We start from the raw sequence: 16,669 nt of genomic DNA, 5'->3' as shown, positions 1-16,669 counted from the left end.
GGTTACATTTATGTGAGGTTACAAATATGACAGGTAGGCAATAGATAAACAGAGGCTTGCATTTAAAGAAATATTTCATAATTCTCAACAAAAATACATTCCATTGAGAAACAAAAACTCTACAAGAAAAGAAGTTAAGGATAGCATAAGATTGGAGGAAGAAGCTTATAATGTTGTGAAGGATAGTAATAAGCCTGAGGATTGGGAGAGTTTCAGAAACCAGCAAAGGATGACTAAAAACGGAAAGAAATAGATTATGAGCGAAAACTAGCAAGAAATATAAAAACAGGCTGTAAGAGCTTTTACAAATGTGTGAAAAGGAAGAGAGTAGTTGTTGGTCCTTTAGAGGCTGAGGCAGGAGAAATTATGTGGAATAAGGAAATGGCAGAAATGTTAAACAAATATTTTGTATCTGTCTTCACAGTAGAAGATGCAAAAAGCATACCTAAACTGGTGGGAACCAAGGGGCTAATGTGAGCGAGGAACTTAGAGTAATTAATATAAGTAGAGAAAAAGTACTTGAGAAGCTAATGGGACTAAAAGCTGACAAATCCCCTGGACCTGACGGCCTACATCCTAGGGTTCTAAAAGAAGTGGCTGCAGAGATAGTGGATGCATTGGTTTTGATCTTCCAAAATCCCCTAGATTCTCGAACGGTCCCAGCGGATTGGAAGGTAGCAAATGTAACACCGCTATTCAAGAAAGGAGGGAGAGAGAAAACAGGGAACTAGAGACAGGTTAGCCTGACACCAGTCATCAGGAACATGCTGGAATCCATATTTAAGGAAGTGGTATCAGGGCACTTAGATAATCATAACATGATTAGGCAGAATCAACATGGTTTTATGAAAGGGAAATCATGTTTGACACATTTACTAGGTTTTTTGAGGATGTAACTTTCAGGGTAGATAAAGGTATTCAATAAGGGGCCACATGAATGGTTATTACACAAGATAAGGGCTCATGGGATTATGCCCTGTGTTGTGTTCCGAACACAGATGAGACTGCACACAGGGAGGTTAAAGTAACAGTGACCTCAGTCTTTATTAAGACACTCCAGAGTCAGGAACAGGCCTTAGGGGCCGGCTTATATACAGTGCTCCAAAGGGATGTTGGGATCCCTTGGGACTTCAGGGGATGTGCTCCCTGGTGGTGGAACATGGGAGTGCATGCTTTATGATACACAACATCACTCCCCCCCCAAATTCAAAGTGAAAACTATTTACAAGATGAGGCGGTCGGGAGCCTTTCTTTCCCTGGTGGACCGCCTCGGTACAAATGGCTGTTCTGGTGTGTTGGCTGTGCCCTCGCTGGGCTGGCATGTTGTTGGCCCTGCAGGGCTGCTGGGTGAGCCTGGCCTTGCTGGGCGTGATGGGTTCGATTTCCTGGTCCGGGGTGGTGTCGTTGATCCTTTGGGTGTGTGTTGTGGGCTCGACAAAGGTGGTTTCTGCTGTGGGTTGTTCAGGGCAGTCTGTGAACCGCAGCCTCGTTTGGCCCAGGTGCTTTCTGCAATTTTGTCCATTGTCCAATTTGACTACAAACACCCTACTCCCTTCTTTAGCTATCACCGTGCCCGCGATCCACTTGGGACTATGTCCATAGTTTAGCACATACACAGGGTCATTCAGATCAATTTCCCGTGACACAGTGGCGCGACCATCGGTTACACTTTGTTGCTGTCACCTGCTCTCTACCTGATCATGCAGGTTGGGGTGAACCAGCGAGAGTCTGGTTTTAAGTGTCCTTTTCATGAGTAGCTCAACTGGGGGCACCCCTGTGAGCGAGTGGGGTCTCGTGAGGTAGCTGAGAGTACTCGGGACAGGCGGGTTTTGAGTGAGCTTTCTGTGACTCGTTTAAGGCTCTGTTTGATTGTTTGTACTGCCCGCTCTACCCGCCCATTGGAGGCTGGTTAAATGGGGCCGAGGTAACATGTTTGATCTCATTGCGGGTCATGAATTCTTAAATTCGACACTGGTGAAACATGGCCCGTTGTCACTGACCAGTATGTCAGGCAGGCCGTGGGTGGCAAACATGGCCCTCAGGCTTTCAATGGTGGCGGTGATGGTGCTTCCTGACATTATTTCACATTCAATCCATTTTGAAAAAGCATCCACCACCAACAGGAACATTTTACCGAGAGTGGGGCCCGCATAGTCGACATGGATTCTCGACCATGGTCTGAAGGGCCAGGACTACAAACTTAGTGGTGCCTCTCTGGGCGCGTTGCTCAACTGAGCACACACGCTGCATTGCCGTACACAGGACTCTAAGTCAGAGTCGATACCGGGCCACCACACGTGGGATCTGGCTATCGCTTTCATCATTACTATACCCGGGTGTGTGATGTGGAGATCCGAGATGAACGTCTCCCTGCCCTTTTTGGGTAGCACTACGCGGTTACCCCACAACAGGCAGTCTGCCTGAATGGACAGCTCGTCCTTTCGCCGCTGGAACGGCTTGATTAGCTCTTGCATTTCAACGGGGATGCTGGCCCAGCTCCCATGCAGTACACAGTTTTTGACGAGGGACAGCAGAGGTTCTTGGCTGGTCCACGTCCTCATCTGGTGGGCCGTGACAGGTGATTTATCTTTTTCAAATGCTTCCACGACCATCAACAAGTCTGCGGGCTGTACCACCATCAACAAATTTGCAGGCTGCGCCATTTCAACCCCCGTGGTGGGCAATGGTAGCTGACTGAGAGCATCCGGACAGTTCTCGGTGCCTGGCCTATGGCGGATGGTATAGTTATACGCTGATAGCGCGAATGCCCACCTTTGTATGTGGGCTGAGGCATTAGTATTTATCCCCTTGTTTTCAGCGAACAGGGATATGAGGGGCTTGTGATCGGTTTCCAGCTTAAATTTGAGGCCAAACAAGTACTGATGCATTTTCTTTACCCCGAACACACAGGCTAATGTCTCTTTCTCAATCATGCTGTAGGCCCTCTTGGCCTTAGACAAGCTCCTGGAGGCATAGGCGACAGGTTGCAACTTCCCCGCAACGTTAGCTTGTGATAATACACGCTCGACTCCGTACGACGATGCATCACATGCTAGCACAAGTCTTTTACACGGGTTATACAATACAAGCAGCTTGTTGGAGCATAAAATGTTTCTGACTTTCTCAAAAGCAATGACTTATTTTTTCTCCCCCATACCCAGTTCTCACCTTTACGCAATAACACATGTAGGGGCTCTAAGAGGGTGCTTAACCCCGGTAGGAAGTTAGCAAAATAGTTGAGGAGTCCCAGGAACAACCGCAGCTCCATGACGTTCTGTGGCCTGGGCGCGTTCCTGATAGCCTCTGTCTTGGCGTCTGTGGGCCGAATGCCGTCCGCTGCGATCTTTCTCCCCAAAAACTCCACTTCTGTTGCCATGAAGATGCATTTCGACCTCTTCAGCCGCAGCCCTACGCGATCCAGTCGCTGGAGGACCTCCTCCAGGTTTTGTAGGTACTTGGCGGTGTCCTGACCCATGACCAATATGTTGTCCTGAAAAACCACCATGCATGGTACCGACTTGAGTAGGCTCTCCATGTTTCTCTGGAAGATCGCTGCAGCCGACCAAATTCCAAACGGGCATCTGTTGTAGATAAACAGTCCCTTGTGCGTGTTGATGCAGGTGAGGCCTTTCGAAGACTCCTCCAGCTCCTGCGTCATGTAGGCCAAAGTCAGGTCGAGCCTGGTGAATGTCTTGCCTCCTGCCAGCGTCGCAAATAGGTCGTCTGCCTTAAGTAGCGGGTATTGGTCCTGTAGCAAGAAACGATTAATAGTTACTTTATAATCACCGCAAATCCTGGCTGTGCCATCACTTTTGAGTACTGGAACAATCGGGCTGGCCCACTCGCTGAATTCCACTGGGGAGATGATGCCCTCGCGTTGCAGCCTGTCCAGCTCGATTTCCACTCCCTCCCTCATCATGTGAGGTACCGCTCGCGCCTTGTGGTGAATGGGTCGTGCCTCTGGGACCAAGTGGATCTGCACCTTCGCCCTGGAAATGTTTCCAATGCCTGGCTCAAAAAGGGAAGGAAATTTGTTCAGAACCTGGGTACATGATGCCTCATCAACATGTGATAGCGCTCGGATGTCATCCCAGTTCCAACGGATTTTGCCCAGCCAGCTCCTTCCAAGCAGTGTGGGACCATCGCCCGAGACAATCCAGAGTGTCAGTTCGTGCACCGTGCCCTCGTAGGTGACCTTGACCATGGCGCTGCCCAGAACAGTGATAAGCTCTTTGGTGTACGTTCTCAGTTTCATGTGGATGGGGCTCAGGGCTGGACTGAGTGCCTTGTTCCACCACAGTCTCTCAAACATCTTTTTACTCATGATGGATTGACTCGTGCCAGTGTCCAGTTCCATGGCTATGGGTAAGCCATTCAATTTTACATTTAGCATTATAGGTGGACATTTCGTCAAAAATGTGTGCACCCTGTGTACTTCAGCATCTGCCTCCTCTCTCTGAGGCTCGAAATTGCTTTGATCCACCATGGACCGATCTTCCTCTGCCACGTGGTGATTAGTAGGTTTTGCAGAGCTTGCAGCACATCTGCAAGCTCGTTGGAGGTGCCGCATTATTCCACAGCTCTTGCAAACATACCCTTTGAAGCGGCATGAATAGGCTGAATGGACGCCTCCACAACGCCAACAAGGTATGAATTGCCTTGCATTCATTCTTTGTTGGCGACTCTGAGTCATTTGGGTCACCTGAGGCCTTCTGGCAGTTGCAGACTCGTGGTTACTACCCTGTTCATTTCTGCTCGCAAACACAGCTCCATTTAATTTATGAACATTGCTAGCACTTGTGTGCTGAGAGATTTGTTTGGTGTTATCACTGGTGGACATAAACGCCTGTGCTATCGCAATGGCCTTTCTGAGGGTCGGTGTCTCTACAGTCAAAAGTTTTCGTAAGTTGGTCTCGTGGCCAGTGCCCAGTACAACAAAGTCTCTGAGCATTTGCTCCAGGTAGCCATCAAACTCACATTGTCCTGCAAGTCGCCTTAGCTCAGCAACGTAGCTCGCCACTTCCTGACCTTCAGATCGCTGGCATGTGTAAAACCGATACCTCGCCATCAGCACGCTCTCCCACGGATTAAGATGCTCCCGAACCAGTGTACACAGCTCCTCATATGACTTATCTGTGGGTTTCACCAGAGCCAGAAGATTCTTCACGAGGCTGTAGGTCGGTTTCCCGCAGACCATGAGGAGGACCGCTCTCCTTTTTGCAGTGCTTCCTTCTCCGTCCAGCTCGTTGGCTACAAAGTACTGGTCTACCGTTTGACATAGGCTTCCCAGTCCTCACCCTCTGAGAACTTCGGGATGCCGACAGTTTGCTGCACCTTTGCATTGGATTCGTATACTCGTCGCCAGTTGTTGTGTTCCTAACACAGATGAGACTGCACACAGGGAGGTTAAAGTAACAGTGACCTTAGTCTTTATTAAGACACTCCAGAGTCAGGAACAGGCCTTAGGGGCCGGCTTAAACACAGTGCTCCCAAGGGATGCTGGGATCCCTTGGGACTTCAGGGGATGCGCTCCCTGGTGGCAGAACATGGGAGTGCATGCTTTACAGATACACATCGGTAATGTATTAGCATGGATAGAGGATTGGTTAAAGGACAAAGCTAGGTGGGACAGAGAACACAAAGCATCTGCAAAGGGATATAAATAGACTAAATGACTGGGCAGTAAGGTGGTCAAGCAAGGCTGTGTCATCGCACCAATGCTCTTCTCGATCTTCCTTGCTGGAATGCTCCATCTCACCCTCAGTAAGCTCCCTGCTGGAATGCAGCTAATCTACAAAACAAACGGGAAACTGTTCAACGTCCGCCACCTCCAGTCCAGATCTAAGGTCGTCCCATTCTCTGTAACTGAATTACAATATGCAGACAATGCTTGTGTCTGCGCACTGTCGGAGGTTGAATTCCAAGCCATTGTCAACACCTTCACCAAAGTGTACGAGAGCATGGGCCTTACACTAAACATCCATAAGACAAAGCTCCTCTACCAACTAGCCCCCGCCACACAGTACTGCCCCCCGATTATCAAAATCCACGACGAGGCCTTGGACAATGTGGACCATTTTTCATACCTCGGGTGCCTACTGTCAACAAGGGCAGACATTGATGACGAATTCCAACACCACCTTCAGTGTGCCAGTGCAGCCTTCGGTCACCTGAGGAAAAGAGTGTTTGAAGACCAGGACCTCAAACGCGGCACCAAGCTTGTGGTCTACAGGGCAATCGTGATACTCACCTTTCTATATGCTTCAGAGACATGGACTATGTACAGCAGGCACCTGAAAGCACTGGAGAAGTACCACCAATGCTACCTCTGCAAGATCCTGCAAATTCATTGGCAGGATAGGCGCACCAACGTCAGTGTTCTCGCTCAGATCAACATCCCCAGCATCGAAGCATTGATCATGCTTGATCAGCTCCGATGGATGGGTCACACCGTCCACATGCCCAATACAAATCTCCCAAAATGAGCGATCTACCCTGAGCTTCAACACTTCAAGGCCTCAAAGCCTTCTTGAAAAAGTGCAACATCCCCACCAACATCTGGGAAGACCGCTCAAAGCGAAGGAGAAGCATTCTGGAAGGCACCGAACACCTTGAGTCTCTTTGCCGGCAGCACGTGGATGCCAAGTACAAACAGCGGAAGGAGTGCACGACAACCCAAGCACCCCAGCCATCTGTCCCTTCAACCACTGTCTGCCCCATCTGTGACAGAGACTGTAGGTCCCGCATTGGACTCATCAGTCATCTGAGAACTCATATTAGTGTGGAAGCAAGTCATCCTCAACCCCGAGGGACTGCCTAAGATGAAGAAGAAGTAAGGTGGCAGATGGAGATAATGTAGGGAAATGTGATGTTATTCACTTTGGTAGGAAGAATAGAAAAGACTATTTTTTAAATGGTGAGAAACTTTTAAATGTTGGTGTTCAGAGAGATTTGGGGGTCCTTGTGTATGAATCACAGAAAGCTAGCATGCAGGTACAGCAAGCAATAAAGAAGACAAATGGCATGTTGTCCTTTGTTGCAAGGGGGTTGGAGTACAAGAGGAAGGGGGGCTGAAATTCAGGCCCGCCACAAACCTGGCACACCTCCCGACTTTTTCGAGCCATCACCGTGGCAGGCTCCCGAACGAAATTCAACCAAAAAAAAATGGCGCCCTGCGCTCAGGAACAGCTGTGTGGGTGCCTTGGTTGAAGCAGGATCACTACAGAGAAATTCAGCATCTTGGTAATGTGGATCTAATGAGCCAGCTGCTCCCTGACCTTCTTAAAGGCCAGGGTTTTCAGCTAGGCCCTGAGAAGGGAAGGAGTTGGGTTGCAGGATGGCTGGTGCTAGTGGACTAAGGAGGGCCAGCCGATTTACTGACGCCAAGCTGGAGACCCTCATGCAGGGTGTCGATAGCAGGAGGAGACGGATTTATCCAGATGTGGGGAGACCCACTTGTGCGGTGTTAACCAATGCGTGAAGGGAGATTGCTGGGGAGATATCAGGCACCTCCATTTATAACAGTACTGCGACGCAGTGCAGAAAACATTTGAATGATATCATCCGTCTTATGAAAGTGAGTACTATTTGCACCAACTGCTAACCTTGCATAAGGCGAGCTTCTCCTTCAACATTCGTATTTCCCATCCTCACTGTTTAGTCACTGAAGCAGCATTTCATTGTTTAGGCCTCTATATATATGTGTGCGTGTTCTCACAATGGAGACTCCCTTTCATCTCACAAATACAGCTGCATGTCAGCGACAAACACTTGTGCATTCATTTCTGATGCGTCATCACAGTGGTACTCACCAATCATTCTTTGTTTTGCTCATAGTAGAATGGAGCAAAGGAGGACTGGTGGTGGCGAGGCAGACATCCAGGTCCTCACACCTTTGGAGGTGAACGCTGAGGCACTCGTGGGTGGACATGGTACCTTCCCTGTAGGCCAGAGTACTGCTGATGCCTATGTGAGTAAGTGAAGGCCCTCCTTTATTGCGCTCTCTCCCTGAATGCCTACTGTGCCTTTCCTTCTGGAAGTCTGCTAGTTGCAGGCTCCATGCCTCAATCCCCTGCCTCCCCTTCACAGCAGCCCTTCTCCCATTTATGCTTTCAGATGAGACACCGAGTGGCAGCACTGGCAGCACACCCAGCACAGTGAAGAGTGAGGGAAGACCTCACAGACCAGCTGGAGGTAGTGACATAACCCCAGGACCGAACAGCAGCACAACCAGCACAGTGGAGGGCTGGAGGCTTGGATGAGACCCTTCACAACATAACACCAGACATGTCAAGTCAGAGCAGTGATAACATTGAGCGGTCAAGCCCCGGTGACAGTGTGGAATGCACGCCATCTTTTGGGGAACTGACTGATGAGGAAGAGGAAGAGGAGAACACTGATGGCACCAACGCGTCACTGCTTCCGCCCACACGCGCCAGCTCAGATACTGGGAGTGCACGGTGTGATATAGATGAGGTGGTACAGGGGTCTGCACTTGGTGTTGCACCGGGGCCTAGCGGGCTGCAGCATGGTGACAGGGCTAGGCAAACTCAGGTGCCTTCACTCCGGGGGGGGGGGGGCGGCGAGTCCTCACCGGAGTTCTGCCAACGAGAGCTCAGATGATGCCATCGATGTTGCAGCTTACGAAACAAGGGTGGAGGCCATGCATACACAGCTGTTGGGGACACTGACAAGGGTGTCAGAGAGACTGTCGGAAGTGGTCAGGAGTGTGGAGGAGTCCACCTCCTGCATAGTCGACAACTCTGCGCACATCATCATCATCATATGCAGTCCCTCGGAATGGAGGAAGACTTGCTTCCACTCCTGAAGTGAGTTCTTTGCTGGCTGAACAGTCCAATACGAGAGCCACAGACTCTGTCACAGGTGGGACAGATAGTCTTTGAGGGAAGGGGTGGTTGGGACTGGTTTGCGCATGCTCTTTCCGCTGCCTACGCTTGACTTCTGCATGCCCTCAGCACTGAGACTCGAAGTGCTCAACGACCTCCCGGATGCACTTTTTCCACTTAAGGCGATCTTTGGCCAGGGATTCCCAGGTGTCAGTGGTGATGTTGCACTTTATCAGGGAGGCTATGAGGGTGTCCTTGTAACGTTTCCGCTAACTACCTTTGGCTCGTTTGCCATGAAGGAGCTCCGCATATAGCACTTGGTTTGGGAGTCTCGTGTCTGGCATTCGAACTATGTGGCCTGCCCAATGAAGTTGATAGAGTGTGGTCAGTGCTTCAATGCTGGGGATATTAGCCTGGACGAGGACACTGATGTTGGTGCGCTTGTCCTCCCAGGGGATTTGTAGGATCATGCGGAGACATCGTTGGTGATATATCTCCAGCGACTTGAGATGTCTTCTGTACATCGTCCATGCCTCTGAGCCATACAGGAGGATGGGTATTACTACAGCCCTGTAGAACATGAGCTTGGTGGTAGATTTGAGGGCCTAATCATCGAACACTTTTTTCCTCAGGCGGCCGAAGACTGCACTGGAGCACTGGAGGTGGTGTTGAATCTCCGCATCAATGTCTGCTTTTGTTGACGAGAGGCTCCCGAGGTATGGGAAATGGTCCACGTTGTCGAGAGCCGTATGGATTTTGATGACTAGGGGGCAGTGCTGTGCGGCGAGGACAGGTTGGTGGAGGGCCTTTGTCTTACGGATGTTTAGCGTAAGGCCCATGCTTTCGTATGCCTCAGTAAATACGTCGACAAATCCTGAAGTTCAGCCTCTGAATGTTCGCAGATGCAGGCGTCATCCGCGCACTGTAGCTCAACGACAGAGGTTGGGGTGATCTTGGACTTGGCCTGGAGGCGACATAGGTTAAACAGCTTCCCACTGGTTCTGTAGTTTAGTTCCACTCCAGCGGGGAGCTTGTTGACTGCGAGGTAGAGCATGGCAGCGAGGAAGATTGAGAAGAGTGTTGGGGCAATGACGCAGCCCTATTTGACCCCGGTCCGGATGTGGATTGGGTCTGTGATGGATCTGTTGGTAAGGATCACGGCCTGTATGTCATCGTGGAGCAGGCAGAGGGCATCCGAACTTTTGGGGGCATCCGAAATGGAGAAGGACGCTCCATAGACCCTTATAGGTTGATCGTGTCAAAGGCCTTTGTAAATGGAAAAAGACCATGTATAAGGGCTGGCGCTACTCCCTGCATTTTTCCTGCAGCTGTTGCGCTGCAAAGATCATGTCCGTTGTGCCCCATAGGGGACGAACTCTGCACTGTGACTCCGGGAGGAGCTCCTCGGCCGCAGGGAGAAGACGGTTGAGGAGAACTCTAGCGACAAAAATTGAAAAATACTTTGGTTCTGTCTTCACGAAAGAAGACACAAATAATCTTCCGGAAGTACTAGGGGACCGAGGGTCTAGTGAGAAGGTGGAACTGAAGGATATCCTTATTAGGCAGGAAATTGTGTTAGGGAAATTGATGGGATTGAATGCCGATAAATCCCCGGGGCCTGATAGTCTACATCCCAGAGTACTTAAGGAAGTGGCCCTAGAAATAGTGGATGCATTGGTGATCATTTTCCAACAGTCTATCGACTCTGGATCAGTTCCTATGGACTGAAGGGTAGCTAATGTAACACCATTTTTTAAAAAGGGAGAGAGAGAGAAAGTGAGTAATTATAGACCGGTTAGCCTCACATCAGTAGTGGGGAAAATGTTGGAATCAATTATTAAGGATGAAATAGCAGCGCATTTGGAAAGTAGTGACAGGATCGGTCCAAGTCAGCATGGATTTATGAAGGGGAAATCATGCTTGACAAATTTTCTGAAATTTTTTGAGGATGTAACTAGTGGAGTGGACAAGGGAGAACCAGTGGATGTGGTGTATTTGGACGTTCAAAAGGCTTTTGACCAGGTCCCATACAAGAGATTGGTGTGCAAAATTAAAGCACATGGTATTAGGGGTAATATACTGGCGTGGATAGAGAACTGGTTGGCAGACAGGAAGCAGAGAGTCGGGATAAATGGGTCCTTTTCAGAATAGCAGGCAGTGACTAATGGAGTGCCGCAGGGCTCAGTGCTGGGACATCAGCTCTTTACAATATACATCAATGATTTGGATGAAGGAATTGAGTGTAATATCTCCAAGTTTGCAGATGACACTAAACTGGGTGGTGGTTGAGCTGTGAGGGGGATGCTAAGAGGCTGAAGGGTGACTTGGACAGGTTAGGTCAGTGGGCAAATGCATAACAGATGCAGTATAATGTGGATAAATGTGAGGTTATCCACTTTGGGGGCAAAAACGCGAAGACAGAATATTATCTGAATGGCGGCAGATTAGGAAAAGGGAAGGTGCAACGAGACCTGGGTGTCATGGTTCATCAATCATTGAAAGTTGCCGTACAGGTACAGCAGGCGGTGAAGAAGGCAAATGGTATGTTGGCCTTCATAGCTAGTGGATTTGAGTATAGGAGCAGGAGGTCTTACTGCAGTTGTACAGGGCCTTGGTGAGGCCTCACCTGGAATATTGTGTTCAGTTTTGGTCACCTAATCTGAGGAAGGACGTTCTTGATATTGAATGAGTGCAGCGAAGGTTCACCAGACTGATTCCCAGGATGGCTGGACTGACATATGAGGAGAGACTGGATCAACTGGGCCTTTATACATTGGAGTTTAGAAGGATGAGAGGGGATCTCATAGAAACATATAAGATTCTGACAGGACGGGACAGGTTAGATGCGGTAAGAATGTTCCCGATGATGGGGAAGTCCAGAACCAGGGGACACAGTCTTAGGATAAGGGGTGGGCCATTTAGAACTGAGATGAGGAGAAACTTCTTCTCTCAGAGAGTTGTTAACCTGTGGAATTCCCTGCCGCAGAGAGTTGTTGATGCCAGTTCATTGGATATATTCAAGAGGGAGTTAGATATGGCCCTTACGGCTAAAGGGATCAAGGGGTATGGAGAGAAAGCAGGAACGTGGTACTGGGGGAATGATCAGCCATGATCTTATTGAATGGCGGTGCAGGCTCGAAGGACCGAATGGCCTACTCCTGCACCTATTTTCTATGTTTCTATGTTTCTATGATAACTTTCCAAGTGGCTGATAGCAGGGAGATTCCCCTGTAATTGCTGCAGTCGGACGTCCCCTTTTTTAAAGACGGTCACGATCACTGCATTTCTGAGACCTCCTGGCATGCTCTCCTCTCTCCAGATGAGAGAGATGAGGTCATGTATCCGCGCCAACAGCGCCTCTCTGCCATACTTTAGCGCCTCAGCAGGGATTCCATCTGCTCCCATAGCTTTGTTGTTCTTGAGCTGTTTTATGCCCTTTCCTACCTCGTGCAACGTCGGGGTTTCACTGAGGTGATGACGTGTCGCATGCTGCGGGATGGAGTCGAGAACACTCGAGTCAAAGGCAGAGTCTCAATTGAGGAGACCATGGAGCCCATCATTGCCAGTGTGCAGGCGATAGTGGACTCCCAGACAGACTGTGTGGATCCAGCTGTGATGCTGCAATCTGCAGGTGATGTGGCAATTGTCATTTCAGCACAAGCGCAAGCGAACGATCTCATCGGTGCTGGATTGGAGAGGATGGCCGCTGCCCTGGAAGCTCAGAATGCTCATGAATTCTGGGCAACAGGCCATGGAGCATAAAACTTCTGCCATCTCTGGTGGATTTAAGACTCTGGCTGCCCTCATGCAGTCTCAGCTCGATGGCACCCGACACCTCAGTGTTGCGTTCACAACTGGGCCCAACACAGGCCACGGGGGACCTTCCGGTGTGGCACCACATCACTGACCTGACCTCCCTCAGCTTGGTGGTGGTGGTAATGTGCCATCCCCGGTGAGTGACCCAGGCTCCTCGGACCAGGATACAGATGATGCGCTCTCTCAGGATCACAACATTCCTGGCCCCAGACCTGCTACTCTGCCAGTGCCTCCACGCATGGCCTTGCCCGAGTTAAGCCAGATTGAACCCTCCCAGGAGGGTCCTGCCCAGTCTGCATTCTGCGCTTCCAGGCCCAAAGGTGTTCGAGGGCGTCCAACCAGGCCATCTGTAGCTCCCACGCAGCCTTCCCAGAGCCACAGGAGAGACACTTAGGTGTAGTAGCAGGATAAGCACGCGTAAGAGATGTTATAAGGAGATGCACAAGGGTAAGAAATGATGTTTTTGTGTCAGTTTCTTGTACTGTTTTTTGTTCTGTTGTCTTTTTGCACTAACTTGGATGATGTCATAAATCTTTATTTTTTGCACATGTATCTGGGCAGGTGTATCATTTGAGAGTGGGCAATTATGTATGAAGGCACTTATTGGGATGGCCATGGAAAATAGGAGCTAAAGGCAATGTGTGGATGAGATTATGTGAATTGAGCAGCAATCAGACGTGTCTTCACCTTCCTTGCAGGATGGTGACGGAGATTCTCCTCCTCCTGTGCCTTGTCCTCCTCCTCCTGCACCTCCTCTTCCTGCGCCTCCTCCTCCTGCTGCTGTGCCTCCTCCTCAGGTGGTACTGCCTACTTGACCTCCAGCGGCTGGCACATCATGAGGACCAGGTTATGCAGCATACAGCAGATCCGCATGAATATGGAGACCTGTTGAGGAGAGTACTGCAAGGCACCACCAATGGAACCTCTGCTTGAGGATCCTAATGCAGTGCTCGATGATGCACCTGGTGCCACAATGAGCGTCGTTGTATGCATGCTCTGGTGCTGTCCTGGGGTTCCGGAGTGGAATGACCAGCCAAGTGGACAGGGGGTATCCCTTGTCCCCAAACAGCCAACCGTAATCCTGATTTGGCACAATGAAGACGGCGGGCACACTGGTCTGGCGCAGAATGAATGAATCATGGGTGCTGCCTGGATACCTCGCATCAACTGCCAGGATCCTATGCTGATGGTCACACACCAGCCATACACTGAGGGAGTAGAATTTCTTCCTATTGATGAAGACTTCGGGATGGTGTTGTGGCACCCTCAGGCCAACGTGTGTGCAGTCGATGGCACCCTGCACCCTGGGGAATCCTGCAATCCAGACAAATCTGGCCTGCCGCTCCACTTGCTTCTCCCTGGTCATCGGGAAGGAGATATAATCCACTCGTCTCCCATATAGTGCATCGGTGACCTGCCGAATGAAACGATGGGCAGAGAATTGTGAAATGTTGGAAATGTCTGTAGTCGCTGTCTGGAAAAAACAAGTAGCATGAAAGTTCAGAGCTATGGTGACCTTGATCTCAATGATTAGAGCAGTCCTGAGCCTTGTGTGAGGCTCCAGAGCTTGGTGCAGAATATTGCACAGCTCCTTCAGTACGTCCTTTCTAAACCTGAGCCTTTGCAAGCATTGCTCATCACTGAGCTCCAGGAAGGAGAACGGACATCTGTCGACACTTTGATGGTAGGGCCTCCTTCCCCCAGGTCTGTGCTGGCCACCTCCCATGGCAGCTGATGATCGCCTTCTCCCTCTTCCTCCTCATGTTCCGGAGCCTCTGCAGGCTGCTGCTGGCAAGGCTCCTGGCCCATCTGTAGGCCCTTCTGGATGTTGGCCAGCCATGACTGCTGCCTCCCTTGCCCGTTGTCTCTCGACATGTTGCTGACGGCGCTGCCTTCTCCTGCATACCGCCCTGCGTCTGACAAGTTGTATAGGGCATTCCCCTGCCAACACTGAGCCCATTGTGTGTGAAGGCTGGACTCTGACACGCAGGTCTCTGTGGAGCTCAGAATTAGGCCTACAGGCCTCCACTAATCAGTCAGAGCTAAAAGTCCTGAAAACTCTTGCAAAAGTGATAAACATGACTCATCAGGTTAACCAAATGAACAAAAGCACCAGCAAAAGTTTGCACCAAAAATAACCTCCGATCGCAGGAATCCTCCGTTGTCCTCCTCCAGCTGTGTCAAGTATCACGGCAAATTGCACTGACCCAAATAGCTGGCGAGGGCACTGTCCCACAAAAACCTCACTCTTTATAGGTGAATATGGGTGGCGTGGCCGCTTAGCAGCGGTGTGCAATCCGATGACGTCACCTCGGCCGCAAGCCCCTTACCGTGGTGGATTGTGGCGGTAGTCCTCACTGCTGAAAAATGCGTTGTGGGGGCCAATCGACCGGTACGTGGTGGCCAATTGATTTTGCAGAAAGGCCGCCAAAAACCCGTGATAACGGACCCTGAATTTCGGCCCCCTAGTCTCCTCAATCTCTCCTTATAGGACAACCCCGCCCCACATCCCAGAAAGCAGTGTAGTGAACCTTTGTTCCCTCAACCAACATCACCAAAAGACAGAATATCTGGCCATTTGATCAGTACAGTTTATGGGAGCTTGCTGTGCCTAAACTGGCTGCCGCGTTTCCTACATTACAACAGTCACCACACTTCAAGGACGCTTTACTGGCTGTACAGCGCTTTTGGAAGTCCTGAGGTGGTGAAAGACACTATAGAAATGCGGACTATCTAAACACGTCGAGCAAGACACACAGTTCCAGGGAGGGGCAATAAATGGAAAACATGCAAGTGAAAGAATTTAAAAACACAACATTCAATATTTCCGATTGTCATGTTTGTAACTACAATGTAACACCACTGTATTACTGTATACACTCAACTTAGATGCACACCTTGACCACAGGGGATGAACTTGTGGGAGACACTCCTTACTTGATCACACAGGCATATAAAGGGAGGTCCCACGCAGGGTCATCACTTCTGGAGTCCTGTAATAAAGAGTTAAGGTCACAGAGTGGCCTTGTCGCTGGAATGTGCCTCGTGTGGTTTCATGCTGTAGAGTAAGGACTTTACAATAGCGACGAGAAACAGGAATCCACGACCCACGAGAATGGCCACCGATAGCACAGAGGTACGGTACTGTGTCGGGGAAGACTGGGACGATTTTGTCGAGAGGCTTCAGCAAAGCTTTGCAACTAAAGACTGGCTGGGGGATGCAGCGGCCGACAAGCGACGGGCTCATCTCCTGACCAGCTGCGGGCCAAAGACTTATGTACTCATGAAGGACTTACTGGCACCCGAAAAGCCATCAGACAAAACCTTTGAGGAGCTCAGCAAATTAATCGGGGAGCACCTCAAGCCGGCGAGCAGCATACACATTGCTTGACACAGATTCTACACCCACCAATGCTGTGAAGGACAGAGCATACCGGACTTTGTAGCGGACCTCCAGCGTTTGGCCAGCCTCTGTAAGTTCACAGACGCCTGCAGGGGGGAGATGCAAAGGGACTTCTTTATCGAGGGTATCGGTCATGCGGGAATTTTTCGCAAGTTAATTGAGACCAAGGACTTGACCTTGGAAGTAGCAGCGTTGTTAGCTCAAACTTTCATGGCGGGGGAGGAAGAGACGAAAATGATTTACGCGCCCAATTCTGCCTCTAACGCGGTGATGGATCAGGGAGTCAATATCATAAATGCTACTCAGAGCCACGCAGGCAGGCAGGGGCAGTCCGACATTTACCAGGCAGCAATAGATCCCGGAGCAGGATCTCAACAGAGACAATGGCAGGCTGAATGGACGTTCACGCCATCACAGTGGACAATGCGGCCCGGGATGGGGCCATTGTAACCCACTAATAGGGTACTTAAGAGCAGTCAAAGGGACAATCAGCGCGGAATTCCTGGCCATAGTCCCTTTGTCCCCAACAATGGAAACTTTAACTCATGCTGGAGGTGTGGGGGAAAACACTCAGCCAGATCTTGCAGATTCCAAAATTTTGTCT

At 50.1% G+C, this 16,669-nt stretch overlaps 1 protein-coding gene across 1 annotated transcript; it reads right to left on the bottom strand.

The window, feature by feature from the left end:
• Nucleotides 1-13,509: 13,509 nt before the first annotated feature.
• Nucleotides 13,510-14,388, bottom strand: LOC139249481 (putative nuclease HARBI1). Its single transcript, XM_070872570.1, has one exon. It carries the CDS (start codon nucleotides 14,386-14,388, stop codon nucleotides 13,510-13,512), a length of 879 nt encoding a protein of 292 aa, XP_070728671.1.
• Nucleotides 14,389-16,669: the final 2,281 nt, after the last annotated feature.

This window comes from Pristiophorus japonicus, chromosome 1, assembly GCF_044704955.1.
Source record: "Pristiophorus japonicus isolate sPriJap1 chromosome 1, sPriJap1.hap1, whole genome shotgun sequence".
Classification (NCBI taxonomy): domain Eukaryota; kingdom Metazoa; phylum Chordata; class Chondrichthyes; family Pristiophoridae; genus Pristiophorus; species Pristiophorus japonicus.
This window is presented reverse-complemented; position numbering and strand designations above follow the sequence as displayed.